Here is a 14828-nt window from a genome sequence, read left to right on the forward strand (position 1 = left end):
CAAAAAACACAGGGTCTTTTAGGTGCTATTCTCTAGGTGCTTTCCTCTTCTGACATGTATTGAATAAACACTATTATGACAAGGCTAAATTAAAGCTTTTTCCTCTTCCCCCTGTACAGTCCCATACCAGGGGGTGGGGCAGGTGATTTTGCTCACTAGAGACCTTGGCAGTGCATGGAGATAAGGAGGTTTGTCACTGGGTGTGTGCTGCTGGCATCCAGTCAGTAAATGCCTGAGCTGCGGTTACACATCCTACCATGCACAGAACATCTAACAGATGAACAATTATCCAGCCTAAAATGTGAATAGTGCCAAGGCTGAGAGACTCTCCTAGCACAGTCTGTCCTAACACAGTTTTCATATGTGTCAGTCTGTTCACATGTATGTTTTTACACATTTATAGTGTGCACTTTTCACTTTATTTTGTATTTTAAGCATTTTTCCCATTGCTACATTGTTTTCAACTTTTAAAAAAAATATTTCTCATTAGGGAATTGAAAAACAACTTGTGTATAATATTCTTGTACTTAAGATGCCTGTAGTTTTTGAATTCTATTTCTATAGAAGGACAAAGGGTTAGGGTGGAAAGTCACCTGACTGGATCTTTCCACTTTTGTGCCCATGTTATTCGCTGTGTTCGGTAACAATCTCTTAAAGACCTTGGGATTCAAAACCAGATGTTTTCTCAGAGTCAGAAAATGTGCTGAAGCACAAGCTGTGGTTCTGGTCCGTGCCACAGTCCAGGGCATGTGCAAGGACAGCCATGAACAGGCAGAAGGACCATGCCCTGCCCTCTGCCCGCTTCCCCTTAAAGCACACCGATTGCAGTCTTGATTTGCCTTGACACTTCCATTCACCATCTCATCCTTTACATGTAGAAGGGTTTAGAAGCCTAAAATCTCCACATTTTAGGATACGCTTCCTGAAGGTACTTGCTGTTTATTCAAGATCTGTTTTGGAGAGAAGAGCATTCTTCTATACTTTGTTGAGTGGACAGGTTTGGGTATAATTTAAATATTAGAGAATTTATCATTCAAAGAACAGAGTTGTGTTACCTCAGGACATACTTTATTAGAATTTTTAAAATTCTCGACCAGGAAGTTTCAGTTCACTGGGAAAAAAAAAAAAAAAAAGTTTGTTCTGGGATAACCTAACATCACTGGAGGCAGAGGGACCTGAATGGTGAAAGTTGAGGAACTGCAAACAGCTTGATGCAATTGGCAATTACATACTAAACCGATGTAAAGGGGAATCAGCGAGCTAGAGACTGGTGCCGAGCTGAGGGGTTTGAACTCTGTCTGAGAGCAAGCTGAATGCTCGGAAGCAGTGATCTGCATTCAGATGGTGGTTCTGGGAGCTTTGTAGAGCACAGATTGAATGGGGGCCAGCCAGGCAGCAGCATCACCAGCTACAAACGCTGCTGTGCTAAACTGAGCAAATAATGAGTGCCTGCATTCAGCTGACAGACTTGGAGGGGATGAGTAGGAAATGATGAAAAAGGGGCTGGAGAGATGCTCAGTGGATAACAGCACTGGCTGCTCTTACAGAGGACCTGGGTTCAGTTCCCAGCACCCACATAGCGACTCACAATTGTCCCTATCTCCAGTTCCAGGGGATCCTATGCCCTCTTCTGACCTCCGTGGGCATTGCACAGCATGGGTGCACTTACGTACATGCAGGCAGAGCACTCATTCACATAAGCTAAAAAATAAATAAAAATTGGGGGGCTGGAGAGATGGCTCCGCAGTTAAGAGCACTGACTGCTCTCGCAGAGAACCCGGGTTCGATTCCCAGCACCCACATGGTGGCTATGAACCGTCCTTAACTCCAGTTCCAGGGAAATCAGCAGCCCTCTTCTGACCTCTGCAGCATTGCACGACACGGGTGCACTCACATACATTCAGGCGATACACTCATACACATAAAATAAAAATAATAAAATATTTTTTAAAAATAAAAATTTTAAGAAGAGAGAATGAAAAGAAACTGCAGAATGGGGAACCACTTTTAAGTCATATCTGGTAGAGAACTTGTATTAGAATGTATGTCGGGGTCTGGAGAGATGGCTCCACCGTTAAGAGCACGGGCTGTTCTTGCAGAGGACCCAGGTACAAGTCCCACATTCACACGGCAGCTCACAATTGTCTGTAACTCCAGTTCCAGGGGATCTGACGCCCACTTCTGACCTCAGTGGGCATTGTACAATGCAGGTGCTCTTATGTGTATGCAAGCAGAACTCTCATACACATATAATAAAAAGAAATACATGGAAATGATGAAAGAGGTGAAATCTGCCAGATTCAGTGACTGTGACAGTAGGATAAATAGGGAAGAGTCAAGGATGACACCCTGGAATCATCACCACAGTGTTGGTGATTTTTTTTAATGTTTTGTTTTTTATTTTTGTTTTATGTGTATGAGTATATTGCCTGCATGTATGTAAGTGCACCCATGTCATGCAGTGCCCACAGAGGACAGAAGAGGATGTTGGATCCTCTGGAACTGGAGTTATGGACAATTGTGAGTCACTATGTGGGTGCTGGGAACCGAACCCGGGGTCCTCTGCAAGAGCAGCCAGTGCTCTTACCCACTGAACCATTTCTCCAGCCTCAGTGTTGGTGATTTTAACTATGTAATATAGAAGGAAGAGGGGGGAATAGTGAATTATTTGACCCCAGTTCAGTAGAAAATTGACCTAATTTTATTTTATATTGCCCCTCCACCCTCTAACCTGTTCTCTAGAACTGACATTCTTTGCCTGTCTCTACTGAAGGTGAGGCTTGAGTTGACTGTATTTGTACTCCAAGTACAGTACTCACTGAATGAGAACTGTACATGTGGAGGAAGGCACACTTTGTTGAATAAATATCCAAAGTGTCTCAAAAATCTGAGACAAAAGAAGCAAAGAAATGCTTATTCTGAAATGATGTGTAGGCTAAGGACTTGAGGGGCTGTTGTCAGTCTTGTTGATGAGCAAGCAGAGACAGATGTCTGTGTTGAGAAGTGAGAAGAGCAGAGTCTCAGGAGAACCCTGGCAAAAATGCACCAGGGGAAACTATTAATGGCTCTCTAGTTTCTGTGTAGCCATGCTGTCTTCCTAGCATCTTCATTTGTTTTGTTTTGAGACATAGTCATGTGGTCCAGCCTGGCCTTGAACACAGTTTGTAGTCAAGGCTGACCTGGAACTCCTGACCCTTCTGCCTCCACCTCTGGGATTATAGTGCTGGGATTATAGGTATGTGTACCAGCACACTAGCTGTCCTTGTATCATATCCTTTAAATAACCTCCTTGTAGTAATATGGAATTTGCTGCCTGTGAATGACTGAAGGCTCAAAATAACAGTGGCTTGAGGGGGCCAGAGCTGCTCCATGGTAGAATGCTTGCGTAGAGCTTAAGAATCCTTGCTGCCAGAGAATAATTGGTTTGAAAAAGAAAATTTTTATTTTTCTAACATGAAAATCAAGATGCCAGACAATGAAATGGCTTAGCAGGCCATATGTCTCAAAAAAAAAAAAAGAATTTAAAGAAGTTAATGACTTGTCTAAGTCATACCACTATACACTGTTGGAGCTAGTGTTTGAACCAAGATGTGTCAGCTTTGCCAAGCTGATACCCCAGCAGAGAGGGGCAGAAAGTCAGAGCAGGGTCTTGGGAACGGCAGCATTTGAAAGGCCAGTGGGAAAGGAGGACCCAGGAAGAAAACTGACAAAGGTGGGCTGCACAGGCAAGAATTGAAACAGAACTACATGATGCCACAGAGCAGAAAACAGAAAACGTGCAGAGAAGTGTGAACAGAGAAGGCAGAAAGGTCATATGTAAGGCCAGAACAACATGCAATTGGATAGGACATTTTCAGTTTCTTGTTAACTGATCATTTGAGTACGGTGATAAAAACAGAAGCCAGAATAAGCAAGTGTGAGAGACGAGCTGTCTGATGGCTAGAGAGGACTGTGCTGGGACTTGAGGGGCTCCTTAGCTCCATTTTTGGTTTTGGTGTTGGAGGTTGACTCCAGTGCTTCACCTATGCTAAGCATGTTTTGTCTCTGAGCTGTACCCCAGACTGTATCTTTATTTGTGCCATCACAGACATCCTGAGCTGAGGGCAAAACATCAGTAGAGAGGGAGATTGTGAGTATATGAAAAAGAAAAGGCATCCGATAAAGAAATGTGGAATAGGACCTAGATCACAGGAGGATGAATGGCCTGGTTAGCCGTCGTTGTCAACTTGGCACAGCTTGGTCACCTGAGGACAGCCTCAAATGAGGAATTTCCTAGATTAGGTTGATCTGTTGGCATGTCTGTGAGGGATTGTCTTGATTACTAATTGAAGTAGGAGGACTCAGCCCACTGTGGGAAGTACCATTCCTAGGCTGGTGATCCTGGACTGTGTAAGAAAGCTAACCGAGCGTGAGCCTAGGAGTGACCAGAAAGCAAACCATAAACAATGTTGCTCCATCGTTTCTACTCAAACTCCTGTTCAAGTTCCTGCCCTGATTTCCCTCAATGATGGACTATGACTTGGAAATGTAAGTCAGATAAATCCTTTATGTTGCTTTTGGTCAGAGGGTTTCATCACAGCAACACAACGGAAACTAGGATACCACACATCTTTTCTACTGAGAAAGGGAAAGTGGTGTCAAATGTCTGAAGGTGAAGGCTAGTATGTTAGTGGTAGGGAAAACAGATGACAATTTTCTCATGGCCTTAGTTTTCCTTGTGTTGAGGAAGACGAGATCATCTGTCAAGAGTGAAGGCAGAGGAGGACTTGTATTGGAAGCTGACAATACATAGAATGACCTAGAAGATGGAGACCATGAATTGTAGCGACTGCACTCTGCAAGTTTGTTTGGTTATTTATCAACACCCAGTAACCTAAAGTAGATGGAGAATAGTCAAATCCTTAAACTTTCCCAGAGATTTTCAGGGAATGTGGCTCAAGAAACAAGATAAATGGGGGTAAGGATTAATCAAAATTATGAACAGTTGGGTTAAAATAACAGAAAATAAGTGCTTACAAAGCTATGAGGAAATCAAGACCTTTGCATTGCTGGTGGGAAAGTAAAATCCTGCCATTATGGTAGATTACTGATAGTTCCTCAAAAAATTAAACAGGAGGTAGGTGGAGAGATGGCTCAGCTGTTAAGGCCACTCACTGCTCTTGCAGAGATCCCAGGTTTGGTGCCTAGCACCCACATGGCAGCTAACAACTGCCTGAGACTCCAGTTCCAGGGACTGTAATGCCCTCTTCTATATGCTGTAGGGATTTCACAGTATGGGGACTCTTACATACATGCAGGCAAAACACTCGTACACATAAATTAAAAATGATTCAAGATCATTGGCTTTGGGAGCGTGGTCTGTTGGAAGAGCTTGGATGCCCTGGGCATTTGAAAATTGACCTGGAGCTTGTACCCTCTTCCTGATCAGCAGGTCCAACTTACCCTCTACTACCCCATCTCTCAGAAGCCAAGCATCCAGAGATGTTTTCGATATTCCCCACTCTACCATGCCTTAGGCCCTCCACTTCATTACAGTGTGTGGAGACTATGCTGAACTTATTTCTGATCACTCATAACCTCAGCAGTTTGTCACTGGTGTATTTGTTTCAAGTCTTTGCTATCTTTTTTCACATAGTTGTAATAATCCTTTTACATTCTAATTTTTAATATAAAAAATGTTTTTTGGTCTTTTTGAGACAGGGTCTCCCTATAGCTCCAGCTGGCCTGGAACTCACTTTGTAGACCAGGCTGGCCTTGAAGTCACAGAGATCTGCCTGCTACTGCCTGCCTCTGCCTCCCAAGTGTTGGGATTAAAGGCATGCACCACCATACCTGGCATTAAATTTTTTTTATTTTAGCATATGTGCATAAGTGTTTTGCCTGCATGTGTGTGAACAATGTGCATGCAATGCCCTCAGAGGCCAGAAGAGGGGGTTGGATTTCCCCCTAGAACAGAAGTTATGGAAGATTGTTAGCCACCAGGAGCCAGAGGCAGGTGGATCTATGTGAGTTTGAGGCCAGCCAGGGCTTCATGGTGAGACGCTGTCTCAAACAAACAAAACAACCTCCTCAAAAGAGGAACAAAACTGGGGCTGGAGAGATGGCTCAGAGGTTAAGAACACTGGTTGTTCTTGCAGAAGACCTGGGTTTGAATCCCAGCACCCACATGGTAGCTAGCAACTGTCCATAACTCCAGTTCCAGGGGATCCGATGGCCTCTTCTGTCCTCTGCGGGCATTGCACGACACGGATGCACTTACCTGCATGCAGGCAATACACTCATACACATAAAATTTTTTTAAGAAGACGAAAACTAAAGGCATGTACCACCACACCCGGCCTGCAATAAGCATTTCTAAAGCAAATCGCGGAGGCCACACTAAGCCCAAAGGAACACAGGCTGAACAGGATTCAAGCACAGCCATGCACCACAGAGTGGTGTTCAGGTCAATGACAGATCACATATATGGCAGTGGTCTCATAAAATTATATTGCCCCGTGAGTGTATAGCTGTCTTTGTGTGCAAAGTACAGTCTATCATGTTGGCACAAGGATGAAAGTCTGACAGTGTGTTTCTCAGAATCATCACACAACACATGACTTTGTACAAACTCCAAAGTGTGCTGATAACCTAAATCATTAACTTGCTGAAAAATCATGTGAACTTCAACATTGTGATGACACCATCCCTCTGTTTAGCAATCTCTCCTGAGCTAATGTATGCCCTAGAAACATGTTGGTCTTAGGACTTACAGCAGTTTTTGTTGCTTGCAATACAACTGACTGGAGCCTTGGAAGAACCTTACTGAAAATAACTGGTTGAAAACAGGTGGAAACTAAGCTCTAGAAGTGTAGAGAGTGGATGATTAAGTGCTAGAAGGCTTGAAGCCGAGGCCAGAGAGAGCCTACCCTTATTGGTAGCAGCACGACTATGGAATTACTATGGGATGGGTAACTGAGGTAGGACAGAGGACTGATCTTTAGAGCTGGCTGCTAAAGGACTGGGAAGCCAAGATACTAAAACAATTGTCTGCCCAAACCAACAACATCAGGATTTGTTGAGTGACATTGGGCAAGTTATTTGACTTCTTGGTGCCTCAGTCTTCCTACCTTAAGGAGGGATGTTACTAGTTTCTGCTTCACTTGATTTCAATGAGGAGTAAAATAAATCCATCTCAAGTGCTTACTATAATACCTGCTACATAGTAAGTGCTCAGAACAAAAATAAATATATGAGCTGGGAGTGGTGGTGCATGCCTGTAGTCCCAGCACTCGGGAGGCAGGCGGATCTCTGTGAGTTCAAGGCCAGGCTGGTCTACATAGTGAGTTCCAGGCCAGCTGGGGCTACAGGGAGACCCTGTCTCAAAAATCCAAAAAATAAATAAATAAATAAAATAAATATATGAGGTAAATTCAAATCTGAGTCCCTAATAATTTTTTTGAAAAGGGTACCCTTACTCTTTATTAAATGGAAAATTAAAGGCTATGGTAGCAGTGAGACTGTCCACACACTGAGAAACCTCTTCACACCCTTTCTTGTTTATACAGTTTCTGTGTGACACTGAACAGGGACAATAGTTAGCCCTCCCTGCTTCCCTCCCTTCTGTCCTCCCTTTCTTCCTCCATCCCTCCCTCCCTTCATTCCTTCTTTCTTCCCTCCCTCCCTCCTTCCTTCCTTCCTTTTCCTGTCATCTTCCCTCCCTCTCTCCCTCCCTCCCTCGTTCCTTCCTTTTCCTGTCATCTTCCCTCCCTCCCTCCCTCCCTCCTTCCTTCCTTCCTTCCTTCCTTCCTTCCTTCTTCCTTTTCCTGTCATCTTCCCTCCCTCCCTCCTGAAAAGTATCATTAACTTTTTTTTATTTTGTATGTGTATGAGTGTTTTGGGTACATACATAAGTGCGTTCATGCATGAGGTGCCCATGGAAGCCAGAAGAGGGTGTTGGAGCCCCTGAAACTGGAGTTGTAAGCTGTCCTGTGTGGGTACTTAGAACTTGAGTCCTCTGGAAGAACAGTACAAGGTCTTGACCACTGCAGTCTATCTCCTACCCCCTTTCTTTCTTTTCTTAAAACAAGGCATCACTCTGTGGCCCAGCATGGCCTCAAACTCATGATCCTCCTGCCTCTGCCTTCCAAGTGCTGGGATATAGGTGTGATACCCTGTCCAGCTCTCATGTTATTGTTTCTGAAAGTTTGCAGATACTCTGGAGAGATGGGGAGAAGAGGGCAGTGTCAGTATTATTTTCTTTTTCTTTTTTTTTTTTTTTTTTTTTTTTTTTTTGGAAGGGACTGCCTATAGCCCCTGCTGGCCTGGCACTTAGTATGTAGACCAGGCTGACCTCCATCTCACAGAGATCTACCTGCCTCTACCTCCCAAGAGCTGGGACTAAAGACATGTACCACCACACCTGACAATTATCATTAATTCTTAAAATCTAATTAAGAATTTTCTCAGTATTTTATGACAACAGCTATTTGCCTGCATTTCTTTTAACGTTTTTCTGTTGTTTCTTCTCAACAGTAACCCAAATAAGAGATGCTGAAGAAATGTTTCAAGAAGGCTTGTCCAGACAAGCACTGAGCAGCCCCAGTGAACAGACTGCATGCTTACTGTCAGAGAGGAGTTTGCTAGTGGAGGTGCTGGAACTCGTGGACTCCAAGTCAGAGTCCCAAAGACATATGAGCAGTAACCTACAAAAAGAATTTTCCCAGGTATTGCGAAATTAACTCCATAATTGTGTAACAGGCAGGCCCATTGGAAACATGTTCATTCATGGAATCACTCTAAAATACCAACAGCCAATTTAGCCATGCTTCTGAGTAAGGCTTTTCACGGATGAACTCCTCTGCCACCTGTTAACATTTGCACAGCTTAACTTTCATGAGCCTCAGTTGCCTCAGCTATGAGCTCTGAGATGAACTGAGCTATTCTACACAGTTATCATGAGAATAAAATTACTTACTGTGTTCTAATTACCTCTTTCATCACTGTGACCAAATGCCTGTCAGAAGCAACTTAAGGGAGGAGGTTTCTTTGGCCTCATGGTTTCAAGGGATATAGTCCATCTTAGTAGGAAGGCAGGAGTGTGAGGTGGCGTTGTGACAGATCAGGAAGCAGAGAACCAGACCTGAATGGCTGTATGTTCCCAGACCTGCCACGAGTGTGTGTGTCCAGGTTGGCTCCATGTCTCAAAGGTTCTACAGCCTGCCAAGACAGCACCACCAACTGGGGACCAAGTGTTCACACATGTGAGTTAGTAGTAGACATTTCACATTCAAACCATAATGGAATGTATGTGTGTGTTAGTGAAGAATATGAATAAACTGAAATTCTTTTTTAATACTTTATTCTTTTTTAAATTTTATGTGTATGAGTATATTGCTTGCATGTAAGTGCACCCATGTCATGCAATACCCGAGGAGGTCAGAAGAGGGCATCAGACCCCCTGGAACTGAGTTACGAACAGTTGTTACCTGCCATGTGGATGCTGGGAATTGAACCCAGTCCTCTGCAAAAGCAACTAGTGTTCGTAATGCCTAAGCCATCTCTCCAGCACCAAATAAACTGAAATTCTTATACCCTGCTGCTAGGAATATAACAGAATACAACTATTTTGAAAATAGTCACTGTGTGTGTGTGTGTGTGTGTGTGTGTGTGTGTGTGTGTGTGTGTGTGTGTTATGCATGTGGATGTGTTTGTATGCATGGTAAAGCATATATACTGGTACATGCAGAGGCCAGAGGTCAGTGTTGGGTATTTTCTTTTTTAAAATATTTTTTTAATTATTTTTATTTTATGTGTTTGAGTGTATTGCCTGTAAGTGCACCTGTGTTGTGCAATGCCTAAGGAAGTCAGAAGAGGGTATTGGATCCCCTGGAACTGGAGTTACGGACAGTTGTTAGCTGCCATGTGGGTGCTGGGAATCAAACCTGGGCCCTCTACAAGAGCAGCCAGTGCTCTTAACCTCCGAGCCATCTTTCCAGCCCCCAATGTTGGGTGTTTTCCTCAATCACTTTCCACCTTTTTTTTGAGGCAGGGTCTCTCATTGAACTTGGAGCTCACTGACTCAGCTACACCGGCTGATCTGCCTGTCTCCACTCCCCCACTCCCAAGCCTTGCTTTTATGTGAGTGCTGGGGCTCCAATTTCAGGTCCTCATGCTTACACTTTACTTAAAAAAGCCATCTCCTCAGTTCTGTTTATTGATTTTTGTTAAGGAGAAATTTGAACAAATCCACCAGCCTTTGCAAACAGAACAACAGAATCATCAAGAAACTGGACAGCACCCTAAAAAATATCCTAGTAAGGTAAAAAAATTATATTCCTTTAATAACAGTAGCTAACTATAAATCACCATTTACTTAATTTCTGTCTGAATATATTAAAATGTGTAGATTCATACTGCAAGAGTGATCAAATTGTACGTTAAAATATTATAATCACAGGGGCTAGAGATGACTCAGCAGCTAAGAGCACTGGCTGCAGGGGGACCCAGATTTGGTTCCCAGCACCAACATGTCAGCTAACAACATGGTGACTAATAACTGTCTGTAACTCCAGTTCCAGGAGATTCAGTGCCTTCCTTTGGCCTCTGCAGGCAATGTACATGTGGATCCACTTACATATATGCAGACAAAACACTCATACGCATAAAATAAAAATAAATAACTTTAAAAATACCATAAATACATCAGAACATTCACACAAGATAGTTTTTATCAAATGTATCAAAGTTTAAATAATTAAAATGTGTTATATCCTCTAAAAAGTCACATTGATGACTGGGGCTGCAGCAAGACAGATGAGCACTTGCTAAAATGTATAAAATCCTGAGTTTAATTCCCAGAATTGAAAAAAATTAGATTGGGCTGGGCATGGTGGCATACACCTTTAATCCCAGCACTTGGAAACAGAGGCAGGTGGATCTCTGAGAGTCCCAGGCCACCCTGGTCTACATAGTGAGTTCCAAGCCAGTGTTACACAATGAGACATTGTCTCAAAAAAAAAAAATCTGTGATTGTTCCTACTCTTCCTTTAAAATATTTACAGCTTGTCTTTTGGAGAATCCTTTAGGTATGTGGCCCATTATTTTAATTATCGGGTTTTTTCATGATATTTATTATTGTGCTCTAAATGAATGTCTGCTTACTGGAGTTTATGTTATGAATTTAACCATGGGACATTACACAAGGTGAGAGAAAATGTATATATGTATTTGGATGAAAGTGCATGCCACAGTATTGTTTTCACTACTCAAAACCATCCAGATGCGTAAACGATTATGTGAGTGATGCCACACCTACTTTGGAATGTTATATAGCTTTTAAGAATCATTACAAGAATCTTTGTGAGTTAGAGGCCAGCCTGGTCTACATAGTGAGTTCCAGGACAGCTGGGGCTACAAGGAGACCCTGTCTCAAAAAGACAAAAAATAAATCATTACAAAATCTTTGTAGCACTGTGGAAAAATCTTCCTGATATAACACTGATATTTAAAAGCCAGACAGAGAGCCAGGTATGGTGGTGCACACCTGTAGTGCCAGCACTTGGGAGGCAGAGGCAGGCGGATCTCTGTGAGTTCAAGGCCAGCCTGGTCTACATAGCAAGTTCCAGAACAGCTGGGGCTAACAGAAACTTGTAATTGTTGAGATTTAAAATGTCCAGTAAATGTATGTGTGTAATATGAATGAAAGTACTGCAAAAATGCTAATGTACTTTAAATAGGTTTGCTATGTAGATGGTATTTTCATTGTTTTTTAATCTCACAAATACTATGAAATTATATAGTTTTTATTTTCTTTGAGAATCAAAAGCAAAATATTACTGAGATTGAATGACTTGACTTGTAAGATCTTTAAGGGTGATTGCAGAAGAGAAGTGCTAAACATGATTTGAGATTTGTTAAACATGTACACACTTTGTGGGGCTGGAGAGGTAGTTCTTACTTCTCTTGTAGAGGACCTGAGTTCAGTTCCCAGCATATGTAACCACTTGTAACTCCAGCTCCAGGGGATCCAGGGGCCTCTGGCCTCCATGGGCACTGCCCACCTGTATACATACCTACACACAGACACATACACACACACATAATTAAAACTAAATCTTTTTTAAAAGAGTGAACACACTCTGGAATTAAATGAAACAATGCAGAAGCATTTTACAAACTGTATTTATCAATCCATGTAAATGAGGAGTGCCCTCACTCTCACCAGATGATGCTCATTTCTGTGTTTAACTTTACAGGGTGTGTGTGTGTGTGTGTGTGTGTGTGTGTGTGTGTGTGTGTGTGTGTGCCTGTGTGTTCACATAGAGTCTCTTAAGTTTGTAGATTGAACCGTATGAAACTGCATGTATACAAGTAAAAAGCAATCAAGCATCCCCAGTTTTGTTTGGTCCAACCTAATAAAAGAAACGCACAGAGATGGAAGTTCTGTTTGCTGCTTTTGTTTATTGTCTTTGTAAAGTTACAGAAAATAGCTAAATGTCTCAAGAACACATTTGCTGTTTGCTTCATTACTTACAATACTTTCATTTCAGCACCATAATGAAGACCTAGGTAAAGACAAAGCACCTCAAAACTGCCTAGAGAGGGAAATGGAACAAGTGGCAGAGAGGCTGGGGGTGGCCCTGGAAGAGAACGCCGGGCTCACTGATGAACCGCAAGGGAGGGAGAGAGAGCAGAGTAAGTTGAGTGACTTCAGGGGCCCATTCTAGCCATGGTGGTTTGTTAGTTTTTGTTTGGGGTGGTTTATGATTTTTTGTTTTGTTTTGTTTTGAGACAGGGTCTTTTTAAGATGAACGTGTGAAAGCCTCATTCGTAACAGTGTTCCCAAGTCTTCACTGAAGCACCAGTGCAACACACCTGCCCCAAAGTACACAACCCTGAACTGGGTGCCACTCCCCACCAGGACTCACAGCACCCTAGTCACAGCCCCTCTTTGTCCATTCCCCTAGCTCTGCATCCTCAGATTTCTCCCCAAATAGCCACCACCTGACTCTGAACACTATTTCTGAGTTTTGAGCACATACACTATTCATCCTTTTAAAAAATTCTTTTTTATTACTAGGTAGAGAAATGGCTCAGTGGTTAGGACTCACTGCTCTCACAGAGGACCCAGGTTGGGTTCCCAGCACCCACATCAGATGCCTCACAAGGTTGTGGGTGTGCTTTCCTTTGACCTTCCAAAGTACAGTCATGTGTCACTTAACCATAGGAATTCATTCTTAAAATAATTAAAATAAATAAATAATTTCCTTGTTCTGTGAGCATCATAGAGCCTGCTTAGAAAAACTAAGATGGCTACAGCATCACTAGATGGTATAGTCCTATAGGCTTGCCATGGTATGTGAGGTCCACTATGGATCAAAATTTATTTTGCAGCATGTGACCATAGTTAAGATCTCAGTAGTAGGGGTCTGGAGATGGCTTAGTTGTTAAGAGCACTGACTGCTCCTGCAGTCAGGTTCAATTACTAGCACTTACATGGATGCTAACAGCCATCTATAACTCCAGTTCTAGGGGATCCAATGCTCTCTTCTATCTGTTTTCTAGTATTTTTATATCACATTTAAAAAGTTAAGATGAGCCAGGTGTCCCAGCACTTGGGAGGCAGAGGCAGGCTGATCTCTGCGAGTTCAAGGCCAACCTGGTCTACATAGAGAGTTCTAGGTCATCTGGGGCTGTGGGGAGACCCTGTCTCAAAAAGGCCATAAAAAAGTTAGGATGGAAATTAAATGTGCATGTGTATGTATGTACAAGTGTATGCAGGTATGTATATACATGTGTGCTGTGGAATGTGTGCTGAGAAAGCCAGAGGCTGAAGTTGGGTGTCTTCCTCAATCCCTTTCCACCATTTGTTTTTTTTTTGTTTTCTTTTATTGAGACAGGGTCTCCCTGTAGCCCTAGGTGACCTGGAGCTCGCTATGTAGACCAGGCTGGCCTCAGTCTCAGAGATCTGCCTGCCTCAGTCTTCTGAGTGCTGGGATTAATGAAGTGCACCTCCATATCTGGCTTTCCCAACCTTATTTTTTGAGATAGAGTCTCTCACTGAATCTGGACCTTGCCCATATGGCTAGATTTGCTGGACAACAAGCCCCTGTCTCTGCTTCTCCAGCTCTGGGATTACAAGCTTGCCCTGATATACCCCACTTTTACATTGATACTGGGATTTAAACTCGGGTCCTCATGCTTGTGTAGCAAGTGCTTTACCAACTGAGCCATCTCCCTGGCCCCAGAAATGAACACTTTTTGTCAATAACAAAAATATGTTTTAATAATAAAGTGAGCATTCATGTAAAATATGAATTTTTCAGTAAATGAATATTAAGAAAAAGGAGCTAAATTTAAGAACCCCATTAAATCTTTGTAATGTATGATCTTTATTCAATCCTAGTTCAGATACATTTTTAATTTCGTGAAGGAATGGAGAGGCATCAAAATTCACAAATGAAAAAGCCAGTTGACAGAAAAAGACTGGAAACCTCTCTCCATCTGGGCTATAGCACATGCCAAAAAACAAAAACAAAAACATTGCTCACACAGGGTGTGGTGGCACACACCTTTAGTTCCAGCACTCTGGAGGCAGAGGCAGGTGGATCTCTGAGTTCAAGGCCAGCCTGGTCTACATAGTGAGTTCAAGGCCAGCAGGGGCTATAGGGAGACCCTGTCTCAAGAAGACCAAAAAACAACAGCAAAAATCTCTCCACAAGAGCGGGAGGCCAGTACTGTGTGAGTGGCTCACAAAGCCTCAGTAGACTTGTGGCCCCATAGCACAGGCTTTTCCACCACTCCCTTCCTTCCTTCCTTCCTTCCTTCCTTCCTTCCTTCCTTCCTTC

General features: G+C 42.8%; 1 protein-coding gene across 1 annotated transcript in view; it reads left to right on the plus strand.

The window, feature by feature from the left end:
* Ccdc30 (coiled-coil domain containing 30) overlaps window positions 1–14828 on the plus strand; it is a 151551-nt gene that overhangs the window by 1410 nt on the left and 135313 nt on the right. The window contains exons 2-3 of the mRNA XM_008842840.3: window positions 8515–8705; window positions 12531–12675. Of these exons, the coding sequence (XP_008841062.1) occupies window positions 8541–8705; window positions 12531–12675 (310 nt within the window). The 5' untranslated portion in view covers window positions 8515–8540. The remainder of the gene's footprint in view (window positions 1–8514; window positions 8706–12530; window positions 12676–14828) is intronic.

Source organism: Nannospalax galili, unplaced genomic scaffold (assembly GCF_000622305.1).
Source record: "Nannospalax galili isolate Female #2095 unplaced genomic scaffold, S.galili_v1.0 scaffold1480, whole genome shotgun sequence".
Lineage (NCBI taxonomy): Eukaryota > Metazoa > Chordata > Mammalia > Rodentia > Spalacidae > Nannospalax > Nannospalax galili.